The 17,402-nt window shown below is 45.3% G+C and overlaps 6 protein-coding genes across 6 annotated transcripts; 3 read left to right on the plus strand and 3 right to left on the minus strand.

Annotated features, from left to right (window-relative positions):
• Positions 1-139: 139 nt before the first annotated feature.
• On the plus strand, positions 140-2,107 carry IL334_005752 (uncharacterized protein; the record flags this gene model as incomplete). Its single annotated transcript, XM_062937460.1, has 6 exons — positions 140-387; positions 475-647; positions 717-813; positions 931-1,114; positions 1,180-1,479; positions 1,574-2,107. 6 exons carry the CDS (start codon positions 140-142, stop codon positions 2,105-2,107), a joined length of 1,536 nt encoding a protein of 511 aa, XP_062793511.1.
• A 252-nt stretch (positions 2,108-2,359) lies between these two features.
• IL334_005753 (uncharacterized protein) lies at positions 2,360-4,335 on the minus strand (the record flags this gene model as incomplete). The annotated part of the gene is made up of 5 exons (XM_062937461.1): positions 2,360-2,734; positions 2,813-2,974; positions 3,048-3,389; positions 3,536-4,119; positions 4,179-4,335. 5 exons carry the CDS (start codon positions 4,333-4,335, stop codon positions 2,360-2,362), a joined length of 1,620 nt encoding a protein of 539 aa, XP_062793512.1.
• An 826-nt stretch (positions 4,336-5,161) lies between these two features.
• On the plus strand, positions 5,162-7,413 carry IL334_005754 (uncharacterized protein; the record flags this gene model as incomplete). The annotated part of the gene is made up of 8 exons (XM_062937462.1): positions 5,162-5,404; positions 5,493-5,554; positions 5,708-6,025; positions 6,100-6,219; positions 6,289-6,559; positions 6,682-6,822; positions 6,879-6,939; positions 7,031-7,413. The coding sequence occupies 8 exons, from the start codon at positions 5,162-5,164 to the stop codon at positions 7,411-7,413; spliced, it is 1,599 nt and encodes a 532-aa protein (XP_062793513.1).
• A 456-nt stretch (positions 7,414-7,869) lies between these two features.
• IL334_005755 (uncharacterized protein) lies at positions 7,870-8,723 on the minus strand (the record flags this gene model as incomplete). The annotated part of the gene is made up of 4 exons (XM_062937463.1): positions 7,870-8,047; positions 8,173-8,194; positions 8,268-8,375; positions 8,576-8,723. The coding sequence occupies 4 exons, from the start codon at positions 8,721-8,723 to the stop codon at positions 7,870-7,872; spliced, it is 456 nt and encodes a 151-aa protein (XP_062793514.1).
• Positions 8,724-10,598: 1,875 nt separating this feature from the next.
• On the plus strand, positions 10,599-13,275 carry IL334_005756 (uncharacterized protein; the record flags this gene model as incomplete). Its single annotated transcript, XM_062937464.1, has 14 exons — positions 10,599-10,969; positions 11,046-11,081; positions 11,140-11,364; positions 11,433-11,590; positions 11,671-11,761; positions 11,827-11,861; positions 11,926-12,017; positions 12,066-12,197; positions 12,252-12,272; positions 12,335-12,506; positions 12,578-12,653; positions 12,714-12,751; positions 12,800-12,890; positions 12,945-13,275. 14 exons carry the CDS (start codon positions 10,599-10,601, stop codon positions 13,273-13,275), a joined length of 1,869 nt encoding a protein of 622 aa, XP_062793515.1.
• Positions 13,276-13,623: 348 nt separating this feature from the next.
• On the minus strand, positions 13,624-15,286 carry IL334_005757 (uncharacterized protein; the record flags this gene model as incomplete). Its single annotated transcript, XM_062937465.1, has 7 exons — positions 13,624-13,830; positions 13,905-13,997; positions 14,120-14,313; positions 14,442-14,540; positions 14,603-14,691; positions 14,828-15,123; positions 15,236-15,286. The coding sequence occupies 7 exons, from the start codon at positions 15,284-15,286 to the stop codon at positions 13,624-13,626; spliced, it is 1,029 nt and encodes a 342-aa protein (XP_062793516.1).
• Between the last annotated feature and the right edge of the window lie 2,116 nt (positions 15,287-17,402).

A 17,402-nucleotide genomic window follows, 5' to 3' on the forward strand; every position in this document is an offset into this window, starting at 1 on the left:
TTCAGCGATTCAAGTCAATTCCAGACACTCAACCTCCTGTTCAACTTATGTCTCCCTATATATTGTGATCGACAAACAGATTGTCCTTTCCGCTTTATCTTCAACTACTGGAGCGTTTTCGTACAAACCGCAAGACAATATGGCATCTCCGCAGATTCATCAGCCTAAAGTAGACGATCTCAAGATATCGGATCAAACAGTTGAGCATGTAGACGACGATCATCATGCTATTGAGAAATACAATGATCATGTAGATCGTCATCTAGCTGTCAAGTGTCCGGAATCTATCAAGCATTTAAATCAAGAAGAGCTTCGAATTTTAGATAGAGCAATCACAAGGAAGATCGATTGGTTACTTATGCCCGTGCTTGTTTGTCTTTACATCCTGTAAGCTTGTCTATATTCCCACAAAAACAATTTCCGAAAGTCCCCTATATGATTGGAAATTGGTCTGATCGTGTTATCCCTGTATAGAAATTACTTGGACAGACAGAATATATCGAGTGCTAAAATAGCTGGAATATCAAAGGATCTGAACCTGTCTACTACCCAATATAATACGGCAGTATCCGTTTTATTCGCTGGATACGTTTCACTCCAGATACCATCAAATATGATTGTTTCTAAAATCAAGTATCCCGGTATATGTGAGTACTCATGATATGTTCGAACCGAATATGCGGAGGTGGACTGACACATTCCTGCACCATGTTCAGACATTTGTTTCATGTGCGGAGTTTGGGGCTTGATTTCAGCTTGTACCGGTGCGGTACAGTCTTTCGCGGGTCTAGCAGTATGTCGAACCATGCTAGGGTGAGTATATTTCTAATAAGTCCTCCATCATCCCATTTGCCGTAGATCTTCGTGAATATGATTCTGCATGGGATATGCAAGTCCAAATATAGCCCAGGAGCTGACGTTCTCGTACAGATTCGCGGAAGCTGCTTTCTTGCCAGGCTCAATTTTCCTTGTATCATGCTTCTACACGAAACAAAGCATGGCTCTACGATCAGCCATTTTCTATTCCGGATCTCAGATAGGTAATGCTTTTGGTGGATTATTTGCTTTAGCTATATTGGAGCTCGATGGCGTGCATGGAATTGCAGGATGGAGAGTAAGTCTCATCTTTTCTTTCACTGGAAGGATGTCCCTGTTCAAACTGATCTCATCTATTTGTAGTGGTTATTCATTGTCGAAGGTGTCATGACCATTGGTTTAGCTGTCATATTCGCTACATTTATTCCTAACACACCAGAAACTGTTAGATGGCTCACGCCTCAAGAGCGAGAGCGGTTGATTTATAAATTGCAAATCGACCGATCATCAAAGGACTCCACCGACGAGGTGACAGTGTGGACAGCCTTCAAAATGGCAGTGACAGATCCTAAGACTTGGCTACTATGTTTGGTTCTGCAATTAGACTTCATTGCAGCTTCTGTTACCAATTTCTTCCCTGTGGTACTCGCTGGGCTGGGCTTTGTGAGTTCTTACATTCTCATTACTTATTATTAGCACCTCGTTACCATAATTAGAAGACAGCGCCAACTGACATTGGTGTAAATTCTCTTCGTAGAATCGAACAATCACACTCGCCATCAGTTGTCCACCTTACGTCATCTGCTGTTTCGTGATCATCATCAACGGTTGGCATTCGGACAAGAAGAACGAACGTACATTACATGTTATCATACCAATGTGTTTCATTGTTGTCGGAAACGTCATTGCGGTCTCAACAACCAGTACCGGTGCTCGATACTTTGCTATGTGTATATTACCATCATCCTTTTATGCCGCATCAACCGTAATCTTATCTTGGATCTCATCATCAATGACTGGACCAGCAATCAAAAGAGCTATAGTTTACGCTCTGATCAATTCGATCTGTAACACGCCGAATATATGGACATCATATTTGTATTACGATTCTCCAAGATATATCGCTGCTTTCGCAGTTGATTTGGCAGCTGCAGTAGGAGCCATCTTTTGTGCAGCAGGGACTTATCTGTATCTCAGAAATCAGAATAGGAAAATTGAGAGAAGTATGGATATGGGTAAACATGGTCCTACGCAACTTCAAATTGAAGGTGGTTTCAGATACCAGCTGTAGAAATGTTGATAGTGATAACAAGCCTCCTGGAGTGTTTGAATTTCTATATATGATCTGATCGATGTATTTTGGAGCGCATTTGAACTTAATGAACCACTGCCCACTAAAGATAGGCATGAGACTGTTCACTTAGTGCGAATGCCTTGGTACTCTATGACGGGTGTACTTCTGTAACAACATTGCATTCTTCAACTCCATCTAGTGCCGGACGTCCGAATGAAAATACTGTCCTTCTCTAATGACTCTTTTAATCTATTCTCGGAATACTTTCTCAGCGTCCCTCAACAAAGGCCATCTCCAATCTTTCCTCCAGCCTGTCACGCCGTTCTTATCCAATACTAACATTTCCTCTTCGTCTTTTTGTACGAAACCTTCCCCCTTGACAGCTTTACCAACTTCACACCAAAGACTCTCGTTGAATCGCAAAACAGAAGTGGTTTCTTCGGGAGTGAGGATACTCAATCGCAATTGGTGAACAGCAAGATCGGTACCGTGCGACGCTTTACCATTGGTACCGTAGCTTTTGGCAACAGATTCGACAGCATAACGAACTACTGGAAAATCGTATTTGGCCAGTTCAGAGGCGAGAAGTCGTATCGGCAAATGTACTTGACCATCCGCAAGTATCTGGATTTATTTCTGATATCAGCTTATTGTACGATAAGAATGATTGCTCATACTGAACGAGATAAGAATTAGACTCACTCTTCCCAGAAGGGTATCTAACTCCTCCGGAGTAGAATCTTCTGCCACATCACCATACGCTGCTAAGAACCTCTCACTTTGCTCGTAAGGGTAATATCGAGCAATGTTGGGCACCAATTCTTCCCTGGTTTCGCAGTGATGTACACCTTTGTAGAAAAAGTCCTGAACGTTTCATAGATCGAAGTCAGCCGATTTACCTATCATCACTCAAATAAATATGGTATAGTGATCTCACCTCGTCTCGTACGTCGCCAACAATCACACATTTCACACCGGCGTCGTTCAATCCTTTTGCCAATCCTCCATTACGCTGGAAATTAACTTGGTCTGCGCTGACCCATCCGTCATCACCAATAACTCCTCTGAACGTACACAGTTCCCCCATGTTCTGCACAGCAGTAATGATCTTCTTCGTTGGAAATTCGTCGGTATCTCTCAGGCGTTCAAGGATATTCGGCGTCGAGGGAGGAATACCAACGGATTGACAAAAGGCCTCAAATTGATTTCTTCGTGAAGCAGGAGACAGGGGAGCGGCGAGAATGGCATTGGACTGATGATGAGCAGTTATGAATGGTGCCTACGAATAATCAATCAGCGAATGATGTCACATGAGTGATAGTGGGAACATGGGCATGTCCACGATGAACACGAAGCATGTGATCCAAACCCCCTTTCACATGCTCTTCTAAACACCAAAATGGCTGTATTTTATCGTGTACTCACTTTAGCGGGAGCTCTACTGGCTGCATATTGCACGAGTTGATGAACTACGTGTCCTCCTCCAGATAAACCACTCAGATGAACTTGATTGGGATCACCTCCAAATGCTTCTATATTCTCTCTCACCCATTCCAAGCCCAACCAACAATCTTTGAAACCGAAGTTACCTGAAATCTTTGGTTCTTCACATCCTAAGAAACCAAGAACAGATAGCCTATGACCCAGCAGTACACGTACTTCATTGTAGTGTTCGGCGGGAAAGAACTGTTGATTGTAGTATTGTCCTGATGTCGAGCCATATTGTAAGAATCCACCATGTATAAAGACTTTCACAGGTAATAGAGGTGAGCCCTGGGGCCGCGGGGACAGAGTGTAATCTGAAGGAACGTATATATCGGCGAAGAATGGATTTTCAGTTGGCAAACCTAGACCTAAACGATCTCGAATTGAATTGGTCTGAGCATATGTTCTTTCGGGTTGCGCACAATACTTTGAGTCGTATATGAAGGGAGTGGACGGGTACTGATAATCCGATGGTAATGGTTGAGGGTTGGTCCATCGTGGAACATCGACACCATATGGGACATCTTTAAGGTAATATACGATTAGCGAGAACTGATTTATAGCTTGAGATAGACACACTCACTCAAGAAAACCTGGCAACCGTTGCGCGTCCTTCCGCCTTGAACTTTCCCGTACTTGGTCTCTGTGGATATTCTCTGCGAAGTAGGTAGTGCCAGCTGATCACCAGTCATATCATTGGCAGAGATATCGGTGGACGGAGGTTGATTGGCGGAGGGCATAATGGAAGCGTATAATTATGCTGGTAGGAGAGGCGCGGAGGGGTAGGCGGTGGTCGTAGCACACGAAGATATCGCTGAAGATTAATATTGATGAATAGAAATATGTCTACAGCTACCGATACCTCCGCGCAGCATTGTCAAGACAAGTCCAACAGTCAGATATCGCAATTGTACTTTCACTTCGCATTTGACCGATGATGTCGTTTCCCCACCCGATTAGACTATCAGGTGTACACGAAATATGAGTAGCGGTCTCCTATGCTCAGGATCGCCCGAGAAATAGGCTAAGGCTCGGCGAATTGGGATTCTTCTGGTTACTTTGGAAAGAAGACCGAGTAAGTAACGAAGGTATCGGTATTCTGCTCCTTTTGACGAGCTCACTACAAAAATCCGCCAATAATGATAGTCAGGAGACCGCTTTGAGAGCACAGTTGTATTTTACCGATTCATATTGACCGACATGGGCACACTGTGAGAAACATTTGTCTCTCTTTTCCTATCTGTCAGGGCGAAGAATAACGTAATTCATCCTGGCGACTCTAAACCCTGATATTCCTCCTTCAATCGACCATTTCATGATGTATCCCATCTCAACTCGTATTGCAGTCACGCATAATTATCTCACTCATATCGGTTATTCAAAACTCATAAGATCTTCCAATAGACCGTGTTGAGGTCCTAACCTCACGAATGGTTCGTGGAGGATCAAGGCGGAAAGATAACGGCCTGCCGATACTGTTATATCCTGACTCTTCCCTTCTCAGTATATTCTTATCCTCTGTTCGAATTCAACGTTGTCATCAACCACTCCTTTGAATCGCTCACTATGGCTCGAAACATCGAAGAGAAGCCCGAGATAGCGCCAGCCAACGCTGTCGCAGAGGTCTCACTGCCCGATCTCGAGACGGGGAACAATGGAGAAAAGGTCGAAGGTCTCGAGAGGGTAGAATCAGCTCGGTCCAACGTTATGGAAGAATTGGCCAAGGGTGAACGTGTATCTTATGATGATCTACCGATTATTGAAGTGTCTGAGGAAGAGAATAAAAGGGTTTTAAGAAAGCTCGACATGGTGAGTGATGGACGTTTCCCCGTTGGTCGACCAACTATCGTTGAACTAGAGGCATTGCAGTGTGGCTGACGACTATCTGCTCGCCTAGGTGCTGTTGCCCTTGACCATGACTGCGTACACCTTACAATATATAGATAGAAGTGCCATGAGGTAAGTTATACGTGACAGAAGTCCTTTTTCATGGACAGAATCGTTCCAGACTGCTCGTGCACATACCAGCTTGAAAGTCTAATCATCCTCGACAACTTCACATGTACTGGTACAGTCAAGCGACATGCGCTGATACGATGCAATTTATCCCAGTTATGCAGCAGTCTTCACCTTCCGAAAGGATCTCAAACTTACATCAGACGAGTACTCATGGCTCGGATCGTTATTTTTCTTCGGATACCTTTTCTTCGAATTCCCCGGATCTTACCTGCTACAACGACTACCTTTGAATAAGACGATGGGAACATGTATTTTGGTCTGGGGAGGGCTGTTGATGTGCATGGCAACACCAAATAGCTTCGGGCCAGCGGCAGCCATTAGGACACTCCTGGGCTGTGCCGAAGCTCTCGTCACCCCTGGATTTGTTTTACTCATTTCGAGATTTTACAAGCGAACCGAACAACCGTTGCGGTAAGTGTACTTTTTTGACACCATGCGTGACTTGATGCTTTCCTACGCTTGTCGTTTTACTAACGTATCTTCAGGGTCGGATTATGGTATTGTTGTAATGGAGTTGGAAGTTTCTGTGGTGCCCTCGTCTCATACGGTATGGGTCACGTCCACGTTGCGTCTGTCAGACCGTGGGCTTGGATCTTCATCGTCAAGTGAGTTGGTGGCTGTCTTGACAATATATCACTGCTTCAAACCTAAGCTGACTTGCCTTCGGTTATTAGTGGAGGGGTCACAGTCATTTTCGCTATCGCTTTCCTCATTCTGTGTCCGGAGAACCCGCAAACTTGTCGATTTCTCAATGCCCATGAGAAGAGGATCGCGCTCGAGCGAGTAAGAGGAAATAAATCGTCTCTGGGAAGCAAAGAGATAAAGTGGTATCAGGTCAAGGAAGCCTTGTTCCCCTGGATCGACCCCCAAGGATGGATTCTTTTCATTATTGTTTTCGTTATTGCAGTCCCCAATGGTGGTATTGGAAACTTCCTGCATTTAATCGTGAGTTTGTCCTACGAGACTATCCTACAAGGTGATTTCTTGAAACCTGTTAAAACGCCTCAGACGTAAAACTAGATTTCGCAAGCAGACAATGATGCTGATTTGCTCTATTCATCATCCAGCTCCAATCGTACGGGTATACTGCCTTCCAAACTATCCTAATCGGTCTGCCTCAAGCCGCCATGCAGGTTGTGTTCCCTCTCAGTGGTGCTTATATTGCTCGAAAAGTTCCTGGAGCAAGGTTGTACGTGCTTATGGCATACGTGAGTATATCGAGTAATCGTCGCAAGTATGATGCTAATCCCTCCTGTGTTCGTAGATGCTCCCAAGTCTGGTCGGGGTCATCATTCAATACAAAACTAGAAACAGTGGTGCTTTATGTGAGTATCCAATCAGCCTATCGAATCACGCCCCGCGTTGTCCAATTTTATGTTAGACACCTTGCTGATGATCCGCTGACTGTACAATCAGTGTTCGGATACTATATACTCGGTTCCTACGTAGCATCTCTAGGTATCTGCTTTGCTGGACCTGGAGCCAACGTCGTTGGATACACGAAACGAGTGGTAGTAGGAGCAATGGTTTTTGTTGCCTACGCCACTGGAAACATTGTCGGACCTCATTTCTTCGTCTCGACTGAAACTCCAGCTTACAGAAGTGGAATGTTTGCTTGTATAATATGTTTCACCATCACCATTCCCATGGCTTTCTTGCTAAGATTGTACTACGCTAGAGAGAACAGAAGACGTGACAAGCTGGCCGAAGAAAGCGGCGACCCTACGTATGACGAGAATAGAGGTGACTTCAGTGATAGAACTGATATAGAAAATTTGAGCTTCCGATATGCCTTATAAGCGTTCAACATGATGGATGGGAAGAAACGAAGAAGACTGGGGGAAAAGTGCACAGGTTTTAGAGATGTTTCGATTCCCGAAAGCCTTATGCGATCAATTGTCAATATAATAGTGTGTTATGTATACTATCAAGTCTTGCTCAATTGAGGAGATCGAAGTACTGGTGAAGGATGTGTTGGGGTTTACACTTTTTTTTTCTGAATTATTCACTAGACTCCAGTACAATTGTAAGCGAAGTATTGTTGCATAACATTTTACAGATTGAATTCACCAAGAGGAGATGCGGGAATATGTCGTAGATGCCATTGGATCCACTGAAACTGCATCCTGAAGAGAACACAATACGTTCACCTATCAAAAGTTATGCTATACGAAAGTCGAACAAATGCTGCAGATTATATATCTCCTTGGTGACACACCCCTGCATGCTGCTCACATTGATTATTGACTTGACTTTCACGCTTTGTAATTCTCTCTCATCCACTCTACGAGCTTTTTCAATTCTGACCATTGCGTCTCCTTCAATTTACTATCGTCATCCCTGTTTTTATGTACCGCTTCACATGCATCTACAAAGGATTTGGCATTCGATGAAGAAGGGACAAGAGGGTGCGAGCGGACATTTGACCACCAGCTGATAATAAATCACATGAGTCAGCCACAAGCTCTCAAGTCAATAAATGCACTACTTCGGAATAAAAAGCGAGAAAGAGCGAACAAGGAAGGAAGTGGAATGCAAGGTAGGAGAAATCGACAAACTATTTAGAGTTCCAATAATCCCCTGACATCGTTGCTGTTAGCTCGTGAACCTCCACCATGCATGACGCTCTCGTCAGATGACCAAGAAAGCTCACCTTCTCGACGGTGCAAAGTAGCATGCAGCAGATCTGCCGTGGAGTCTCCTTCGTGGTCTTGAGCAATCAAATGACAATGGTGTATATCATCGTTTGCTAGGTGGATCGCTGTAAAGGCAAGGCTTCAATATAATTCCTGCATTCAAGGCTGAAACATGAATCATCGAGACCCGATTCTAGCGATAATTCTCTTGCCACCTGGCTCTCTATCCCGTCCAGCCATATCCAGCAGCATTGCTCTCCAATCGCCATACTGCGAATGCGCGCGAAACTGCCATGACGTTGTTCGGTTGACAGCGATTACTCACCCGCTATCACATAGTCATGCTCCTTCAGTCCTGATATAGCCTTTGTCAACTCCGGTGCATACACTTTCTTCCCAGGTTCTAAAGGTGGTACAGGTCTAGCGAAAATGTGTGATACTATCTCGTCAGTGGATTGAAGTGATGTAGACATCGTTGCAAGTCGACGGAAGGAGCTGGGTGACAATGGCGCTACTCTGGATGGTAATAACAACAGCGTGGAGGTGAATCTCGAGGTCATGCAGTAGATCGATTTCAGTTTTAGATATGAAGATGGACCGAAGTTCTGGTTTATACCATTGTTGGTTGCTCCGATGACGCGGGAGGGAATCATCGATCCCAACTGGATTCCGGACTTCACCGAGGACCACCAATCAGATATGCGATGTTGCGAGAGCGTCACAGCTCCATCTTGTGTAGAGCAAATGTAACACTGTGAGGACAGGAGAAATCTGGCTGAGTGAAACCCGATTGCATATGTCCTCAACTTACTGCTGTATGCGCTCTGCACAGTCTGGAATCGACGTAATCGATACAATTAGCGCGTATGGGTAGCACGCTCGAGACCACCCGTTCGCGTGTGAACGAAGACGCTCATCTTGCTGTATAACCTTGATCCGCTCTGACATGTCCTGATTTGCTCAACACGAGCCTCATTCCGTCCAAGCATTCTCTTCTTACCTAGATATGGGTTACACTACCGGTGTTGTTGAAAGGCGCTTACAGTCTTTGACGGGGGTTTATCGGCCAAGTTCAGTGATCGATATTACAGACTGAGCGCTGATTGCCATCTCCAACCGCGAACTGATTTATAGCACAGCTACGGATGCTTTACGGGTAATGAGTACCACTTGAAGAACGAGTTAGATGCTTTGAAGGTTTATAACAGCAGGGTGAAGCCAGGTGCGATGTTGTCATATTGGACGATAACTATACTTGGACCTCATGACAAACGAATTGCAATCTCAGACTCTGATCATCGTCGTCAATACGAGCTGCAGACCTCTGATCGTGTTTATTCTTCAAAGGAATGGCGAAATAGTACTGATTGTAGAAGCCAGATTCGCGTAATCGTTACAACCCGCCATCCTAGAAAATCCTGTCGATGCACACCTGCGCCCCGGAAGATGAGCTCGCCATAAGTTGAGAATGCGCAATGAGCTTCTGAAACGATGCTGATTGAGTACCCTCTGCACACGATGCAACCTTCCTACACGAATATGCGGTCTAACGCCGACAGATTGAACTGGAACACACGTTTTCCAACGATGTATCCTAGAATCAAGAATCGTCACACCGTTTTGAATACCCAATCAACGCTCATATCAAAGGGTGCTCCATGTTTAGCAGGCTCTCCTCGATGAACAGGGCTGGAGCAAGACGGTGACTATCCAAAATTCACCCAGTGCAAGCTACTAGTCGACCATGGGAGTGTAGTTCGAGACTCTTGCTAACCGGAGTGAAAAGCACAGCCAAGGAAATGCCACATCATCACAGCCCCACGTGGTTTATGCCTTTTGTGTGTTTTGAATCCTATAACGTCATTCACCTACTTCTTATACACCCCCACATATTATACAGTTTGCAGATTCTCATCTCATGCATGCATCACACCTGTTCCAAGACTGGGGGCCTTGTCAACAGGAGTGGGAGGCATCTAGCTATGTGTAGGAGCTTTCAAAATGCATGCATTGACATTATTGGAACTACAAATTTCGCTTTTGTGAAAACCTCTTTTCTGCTGTAGAGCATGCATTTGGTCATCTAGAGACACATAAAAACCTGGTGTATATCTTAGCCTGTCTAGCATACCTCCCAGATGACAAAACTAGGGAGTTGTGAAGCTAGATATTGCTGGACAGATCAGGTGTAAATTTGTATGGGAATTTCATGATGATTTGTATGGGACTGTATAACAAGGGGGGGTGTATAAGAAGTAGGTGAATGACGTTAGTTATATCTTTGGACATCTCCCTTTGTCTCCTTTACCTCCTCCTTGTTCAGTCACATTTGAACCGCATCAAGGACGATGCCCAAGCTCGACGCCCATATCTCTGGTGATGGTGATTTCTTGCCGGAGGAGGATTACGAGCTTCAGTCTGCTTCGCAGGTGTCGGACCCTCTCCTCCCTTCATACGACGAACACAAGCCATACTTTACGTCCCCTCATCAACGCTTGGAGATCCACCGGCGACACTCACGCTTTCGACGCATCCTGACATATGTTTGTCTCTCTCTTCTTGTCGCGGTACCCAGCTTGGCCCTGTTAGCATGCTATGTTGGGAGAGATGTTATCGAAAGAGCACGCGAGTGGGATCAGTTACCACCTGATGTAAAGGACTGGCTGGATGGCGTGCTACCTGCTGGCGTGAAAGTAGATCATGGCGCTTTCCCTACCAGGTGAGTATGTGAGCCACTGAGAATAGATCTGCGTGATGTTCCTGTCGGCGATGACAGCTGAAATCTTCTCCGATAGTATAGGTTACGCTGGACCGACACCAACTGGATCGGAGTGAGCACGTTCAATACCTGACTTTGACCAGTAGTCCAAGCTGATCATCTAATCGTAGACCGGCTCTTCTTGCTACTGCTCCGGTCCTCCCCATCTACACGAATGTTCATCCACTTGTTGCACCGACAGAAAAAGCAAAGAACAACTTCAATATCATACAGCACTGGGGTAATCTGAGCCCTTTCTTCTCAGTCGCCAGCCATGGGCTACCTGAGAGCAGCAGTCTGCTTCCTGAGCGGTGTGAGATGGAACAGCTTCATTGGCTTCAAAGACATGGGGCCAGGTAAGTTACATTCCGCTGTAGTGGGATGATAAGCCAGTTCTCTCCTTAACATGTGTACTCGAATGCAGATACCCCACATCTTATCCCGAAGGACCCTCAGCCTTCGCGTCCCGCATCATGAACTCGAAATCCAACTGGAATGCTACAGATGATCTTGAATTTTTGAACAATTGGTCATATCAGCTAGGAGCCGAGATACTGACACCATTTGGTCGCAGTCAATTGTGTAAGTGCTCATTCATTTCTCCGTTCTTACTACGCTCATACAGCTTGATGACCGTCAGCTAATCCATATTAAACTTACAGTCAACCTCGGCGTCTCTGCAAGAGTGAAGTATGGCTTCCTCTTGAATAAGATGAAGGGACGTTTGCCGGTTTTTAGGACCGAAAGTCAGGAGTAAGCTGTCACCTGCCACCTTTTCCCACGAAAAACAACCTTCTGACCACAAGTCATGTGTGCAGCCGGATGTTGAAGTCGGCTCAAAATTTTGCATCAGGTAAGATAACATCACATCGATGCGGAGCGCCTTCCTCGCACTAACCATCTCCCCCGCGCTCTAGGCTTCTTTGGTATCCCTGCCGAGGACCAATATAATCTGGAAGTGACTATCGAGGCCATGGGTTTTAACAACACCCTTGCTCCCTGGACTACAGTGAGTGAATAACCTGTCCTGAATGTAAAAGTCCTGACGCAGAGATAGTGCCGCGCATTGGGGAACGAGTACAAGTCTAAACTCGCAGAATGGGATTCCATATACCTCCAGGATGCCCAGGCTAGACTGCAACGGATGATCAAAGGTTATGAGATCACTATTAAAGACGCCAAAGATATGGTAAGTTTAGGGAGCTTGGTCCTTACTTCTGCTCACTGATGACCTTCCTTACAGATGGAAACTTGTGCATATGAGGTGAGTTGCATGAAGTAATGCCTTGAACGTAATTTTTGGTTGATCTCCCTCATTTTTTGTAGACTGTTGCTCTCGGATATTCTTCATTTTGCGACCTCTTCACCCAAAAGGAGTGGAAAGGATTTGAGTATAGAAATGATATTTATTGGTGGTACTCATCTTCTTTTGGTTACGCTCCTGCCCGGGCTCAAGGTGTGGGGTGGGTACAAGAATTGGTCTCGCGGCTCACAAAGAGTGAGTTTAGAGACTTGAATATTTCTATGATGCATCAGACACTCTGCTCACTAACCCAATACAATTTATAGCCCGCCTGATGGAATTCAACTCCACCACAAACTCGACCTTTCACAACGATGTTCAATTCCCTCTCCATGATCCTTTGTGAGTTACCACGGAAATAATTTGTATAATAACCTTGGCTCATATTTTTTCCTTCGTTAGATATGTCGACTTCTGTCACGACACACAATTCGCTCTTTGTGAGTACCCATTTTCTGACGGGGCGAATTATGCTGATTTTCATACAGTATTACCGACGATGAACCTCACAACCTTCTCTGAAAGTGGTGATCTTCCCACGGACCATATTCCAAAACACAGATCCTTTATTGCCTCCAAGTACGTTTTGGTCTTTTATTCTCTTCGTTTGCTGTTTCTGACCTATTGTCGCAGGATTATGCCCTTCGCTACGAACTTACAGGTTCAGGTCTTTACTTGTTCTGGTACGAAAAAGGTCCGCCTGATTCTCAACGATGCTGCCGTACCATTAACCGGTATCAAGGGTTGCCCTAATGATGATGACGGTCTCTGTCCTCTCGCTACTTTTGTCAGTTCGATGCAAGAATTGATTGGGGAAGTCGACTTTGCCAAAGAGTGTGCAGTCGATGCTGGTGCTCCAATCGCAGCAGAAGTTGGAGATATGGCGGAAGATTCTGCCGTTGTAGTTGTACCAGAGGAGGGCGAAGAAGGTCTGCAGGAGGAAGAAGGCGACGACCTTTCGTAGAACAAGGATGTCCCCAAAGAACATTGTCTCAATCCAACCGCTGACATCAGGGCCAACGTACATCACGATATTTCTGTCCCGTGTTCAGGTGTGTGTGTACTCATTATCCGAGATGACCATTACCACCATTATCTAGTGTAAAATGGACTTTGCAAAAGTTGTCAATATGCATGCGATATATGTACTCTCTATGTTCTGTGATTATGGTATGCGTACAAATTTGTGTTGGAAGAATGTGTGTCGATAGGTCAAGAGAAGGACGCCTTCAACTCCTAAAGCTTGTGTCTCCTGTATCCCCGTCCCTTCTACTCCTTGTTTTTGAAGCCGATCTTATTTGTACATCGTCTCCTAGTCTTCCCGCTGCTTTATCGCCACTGCTCTGAATGCCCACACCAGGTTTTCATACACGACGAAGGTTGTGCATGTACCTGGTAGAATCCGCAGTGCGTTGGTACCAAGCCCTTTGTAGAAGGCCAATAAGCCTTCGTATTTGTATATTGAGGATATAACCGATGGAATTGTCAGACGAGGGATGTTGGAGGAAGGAGTGGAGTTCTAGTAAGCATAACGTCACATCAGTAAGTAATTGCATGTTTTGCTACTGTAGATGCATTCATCAATCTACTCACCTGTATTCTCGCCCGAATAACCTGATAAGGGTATGTTAGGGCAATGGCGACGAGCTTCGAAGATCCCGATGCTAGTATGTACTCTGTATTTGACTGTACGGGCCATATCAGTGTCTCAGATGCTGAAGAACTGAAATCTTTGACGGGAATATTTCAGGATGGTGAAGCTATGATCTACACCGGGCATAGTGTTGATTCCATATCCACATACTCACCAATTTTTCGTCTTCCGTTCTCCATTCTCTCCCTTCTCTGTCAAATCGTTTTTGTTTCATATCCGCTCTCCGCCTTTTGATCTCCTCGTATGCCGCAAACTGAATAGACCCATTCGAAACACCTACTAGAGCCAATAATGATCCTTTATACAGACCGCGTATGCCCTCAATGCGGTAGATCGAACTGAGACCGTCTATTGATTGTAATCAAGGGAATTGTTGTCAATGAGTGCATTATTTGGGAAAGATGGGACATCGTGAGTCAGCGTGGAAAACAATTTTAAGGCGAGCGTTGAATACAGTAGAGGAAAAATCGACGTACCCCACAGACCTCTATAAGCCGCTGGATCGTGTTTTGCGGTGCCAAATACTCGAGTTTTCACCACCCATATTGGATTTGTCATCATCGCTGTTATGGCACCTAGACGAACCGACAGGATGTCAGGGGGTTACCATATGAAGAGTCTTCAGCACGGAACATACTAGCTTCAGCTGCCGCTAACAAGTGTTGACCGCTTGAAGTCCGATAACTAGGGTCACCCCCCTGCATCTGCTTCTTTATCATATTATAGCTATACAGTGCTTGAACGTCAGCACACCATGGATGTATGTGCGTCTTGTTCGATGACATGGGATGCGCATCAACGTAAGATACCTCGAACGGAACTGGGTGGATCACAGACAAGAACGAAGAAAAAAAAAACTAACAAAAGGAAATATAATCCCCAGCTACCAGCTCCTCCCACCAGGTTCGGTCCTAGTCCGCGGTACAATCCCTTCCAACCATCCACTTGGACCGCATCCTTGAGAGCTGTATACACCCCTGTTCCAAACCTTGGTTTTTTAAAGTGGTGCGGCAAAGTCGATTGGGAATTGTAAGCAGGAGCAGGAGAATGTGGGATTGTTGCGTTATCCGCTAACTGAAACCGGACTTTGACAAGATCTAATGGATGCATTACTAAGGTAGCAACTGTTCCTGCCCCGAAACCCGCAACAGCATGATCCTACACAAACCAGATTTCATCAGCGATTTTGCCGGTACGATACTCACACCCACATCCCGATGTTCCATTGCAGAGTAGGTATGAAGAGCATGAAATTTGGAGCAGCACGTACCACCGATATGTCACCGAATAAACTAGGCGATGCAGTTGGAGAGGCCGCCATGGCGGCTTTCAGACGTGGGTGGTGCAGTGATAGGGTGAAGCAGGTACGATACGTCGCCTAGTCTCTCTATACTTTGAATCTTGTGCGAATGCGAAATGAATGTTGATGACTGAATGTTGATGACAATGGACAAGAGGAGAACCCCTGAGACGCTGAAGACACTGATGGGTATCCAAATGAGGTGATGTGGAAGTCGTATGAAGGCTTGATGTATTCGCAACGTTGAATGATGATAATTTATCGTTGGAAAATGGTTTTGCAGTTTTTAACGACATGGAAATGTTTTTTATGACGCGGATGTCGATTGAGTGCACACTTCCGTCCATCCGTCAAAAACACGAATCAGTGCAAATCATGCATAATCCTAATTTTATGATGAGTAATTCGCTTGAGAAAGAGCAGAATGTGACCTGTCCTTATGGCCCAGCTCTGGCTGGCTTGCTTTCGCCAAATCAGAATTCTATAAATTTGGAATTTGATAGCCCGCTTAGCCATTGTCACTTATTTGAGCGAGCAGGTCAAAGAGCGGTCTCTCGGTGAACCATCCGATATAAGTGCTATATCTACTTCTACACATATTCAGGCCATGGGTCCGATTTATCACACGGGATCTCATTCGACCCAAAGAGGAGCAGCTCATTGTTTGTCCTCCTCGCCCCATCTTCCAGGATAACAGCCACTTCTGCCCGCCCAAGCGGGCCGAGCCTGGATATGATTTGACAATGATGCTCTGAGTGGGAGTTCGACGACCACTAAACATGCTGGGTCTGGTAGGCTTCTCCGGAGCTGTGAGTTTGACCTCGTCGTGGGCGGTATGCGATAGAGGATTCAAACGGGATCAGTGCGCCGATGCGTTGTATTGAACCTACTTCAGTCTGCGCCCCAAGAGTCAGCAAAATTTCTCCAAATTTTTATCTGTGATGAAATAACATCTTCGTATTCGTATTAGTATATAAGCAAGCAGGTTCAATCCAAATTCCCCGGATTGGATGTTTCTGGTGAGATCACTTCGTGCAGCTGCTTAAGCACGATCATGATCCCATCCATCCCCGTTTTCTTTCTGTGAGCAACATGGTTGATCCTGGATATATCTCAGCCGCTACTGAAAAAGCTCGACAAGTGATGGCATCCATGTTATGTGGGACATCACTTGTCTTGCCGATACGTCAAAGATGAGTTGGGATTGGCTCGGCGCGAGGCAAAAAGCGTCGACACGACCTCGTCGGTCGACCTATACCCAAAGCTGGGGATTGTTCATACCGACTGTCGTGAGACGGCCATAATCATACTTTGGCTTTTGACTATGAATCGCTACGCCGGGTATCATTTTCCAACCGCATGAGAACATCTTTCCACTCACCGATACAACGTCGGTCGATAGTTACAATAGGAGTTTGAGTACAGTGTGCAAGGAGATCCACCTACGATCCTGTCGTAATGTAACGTTCTTCCGACTACATTGAAATCAACTTTGACTTCAACATCCATCAATCTTCTACCTGTCGATACTGCGTTTTATAGAGGTATATAGAGGTAAAAACATCAGAGGCGCGATCACTGAGCAAATCAAGGGCAAGTGTGACATGATGAACGCCGGAGAATGCACCAGTGAGGGAGTATCATGATCCGCTACCGCTTTTGCCTGACACTTGCTCATATCAGACCAGATATTGAGGGAGTGAAGCCTTTGCTCAGGTGTGTTCAATCACCCCCAGGCACTCTATTTAGTCATTCTGTACTTCGGTGCTCAACTCTACTGTATACTGACCTGATATCGCCAGTTTTGGCATCTTTGTTTCGTAGACAGCTCTTGTCTTCCTTCTTGTTGACGTTGACTCGTCTTTCACTTCTCAGTGGACACCACAAGAGCAATCAGCGATTCAGCAGATCGCCTGCGCTACAATTCTGATAATAATGAACCGTGGGATACCGTTTGGCATCCATACCGAAGCAGGGCCCGAGGGTATCGTCGGATCTTTAGTGGAAAGATGGGATGGTAAAAGCCTCGATTTCAGCAATGTGTTACATGCCAATAATCGTCATGGTAGACAAGGATTCATAAATGTAGCAATGAAAATCCTGAACTCTCACGACCAAAGCAAAATATTGATATCCG

Source organism: Kwoniella shivajii, chromosome 7, assembly GCF_035658355.1.
Source record: "Kwoniella shivajii chromosome 7, complete sequence".
Lineage (NCBI taxonomy): Eukaryota > Fungi > Basidiomycota > Tremellomycetes > Tremellales > Cryptococcaceae > Kwoniella > Kwoniella shivajii.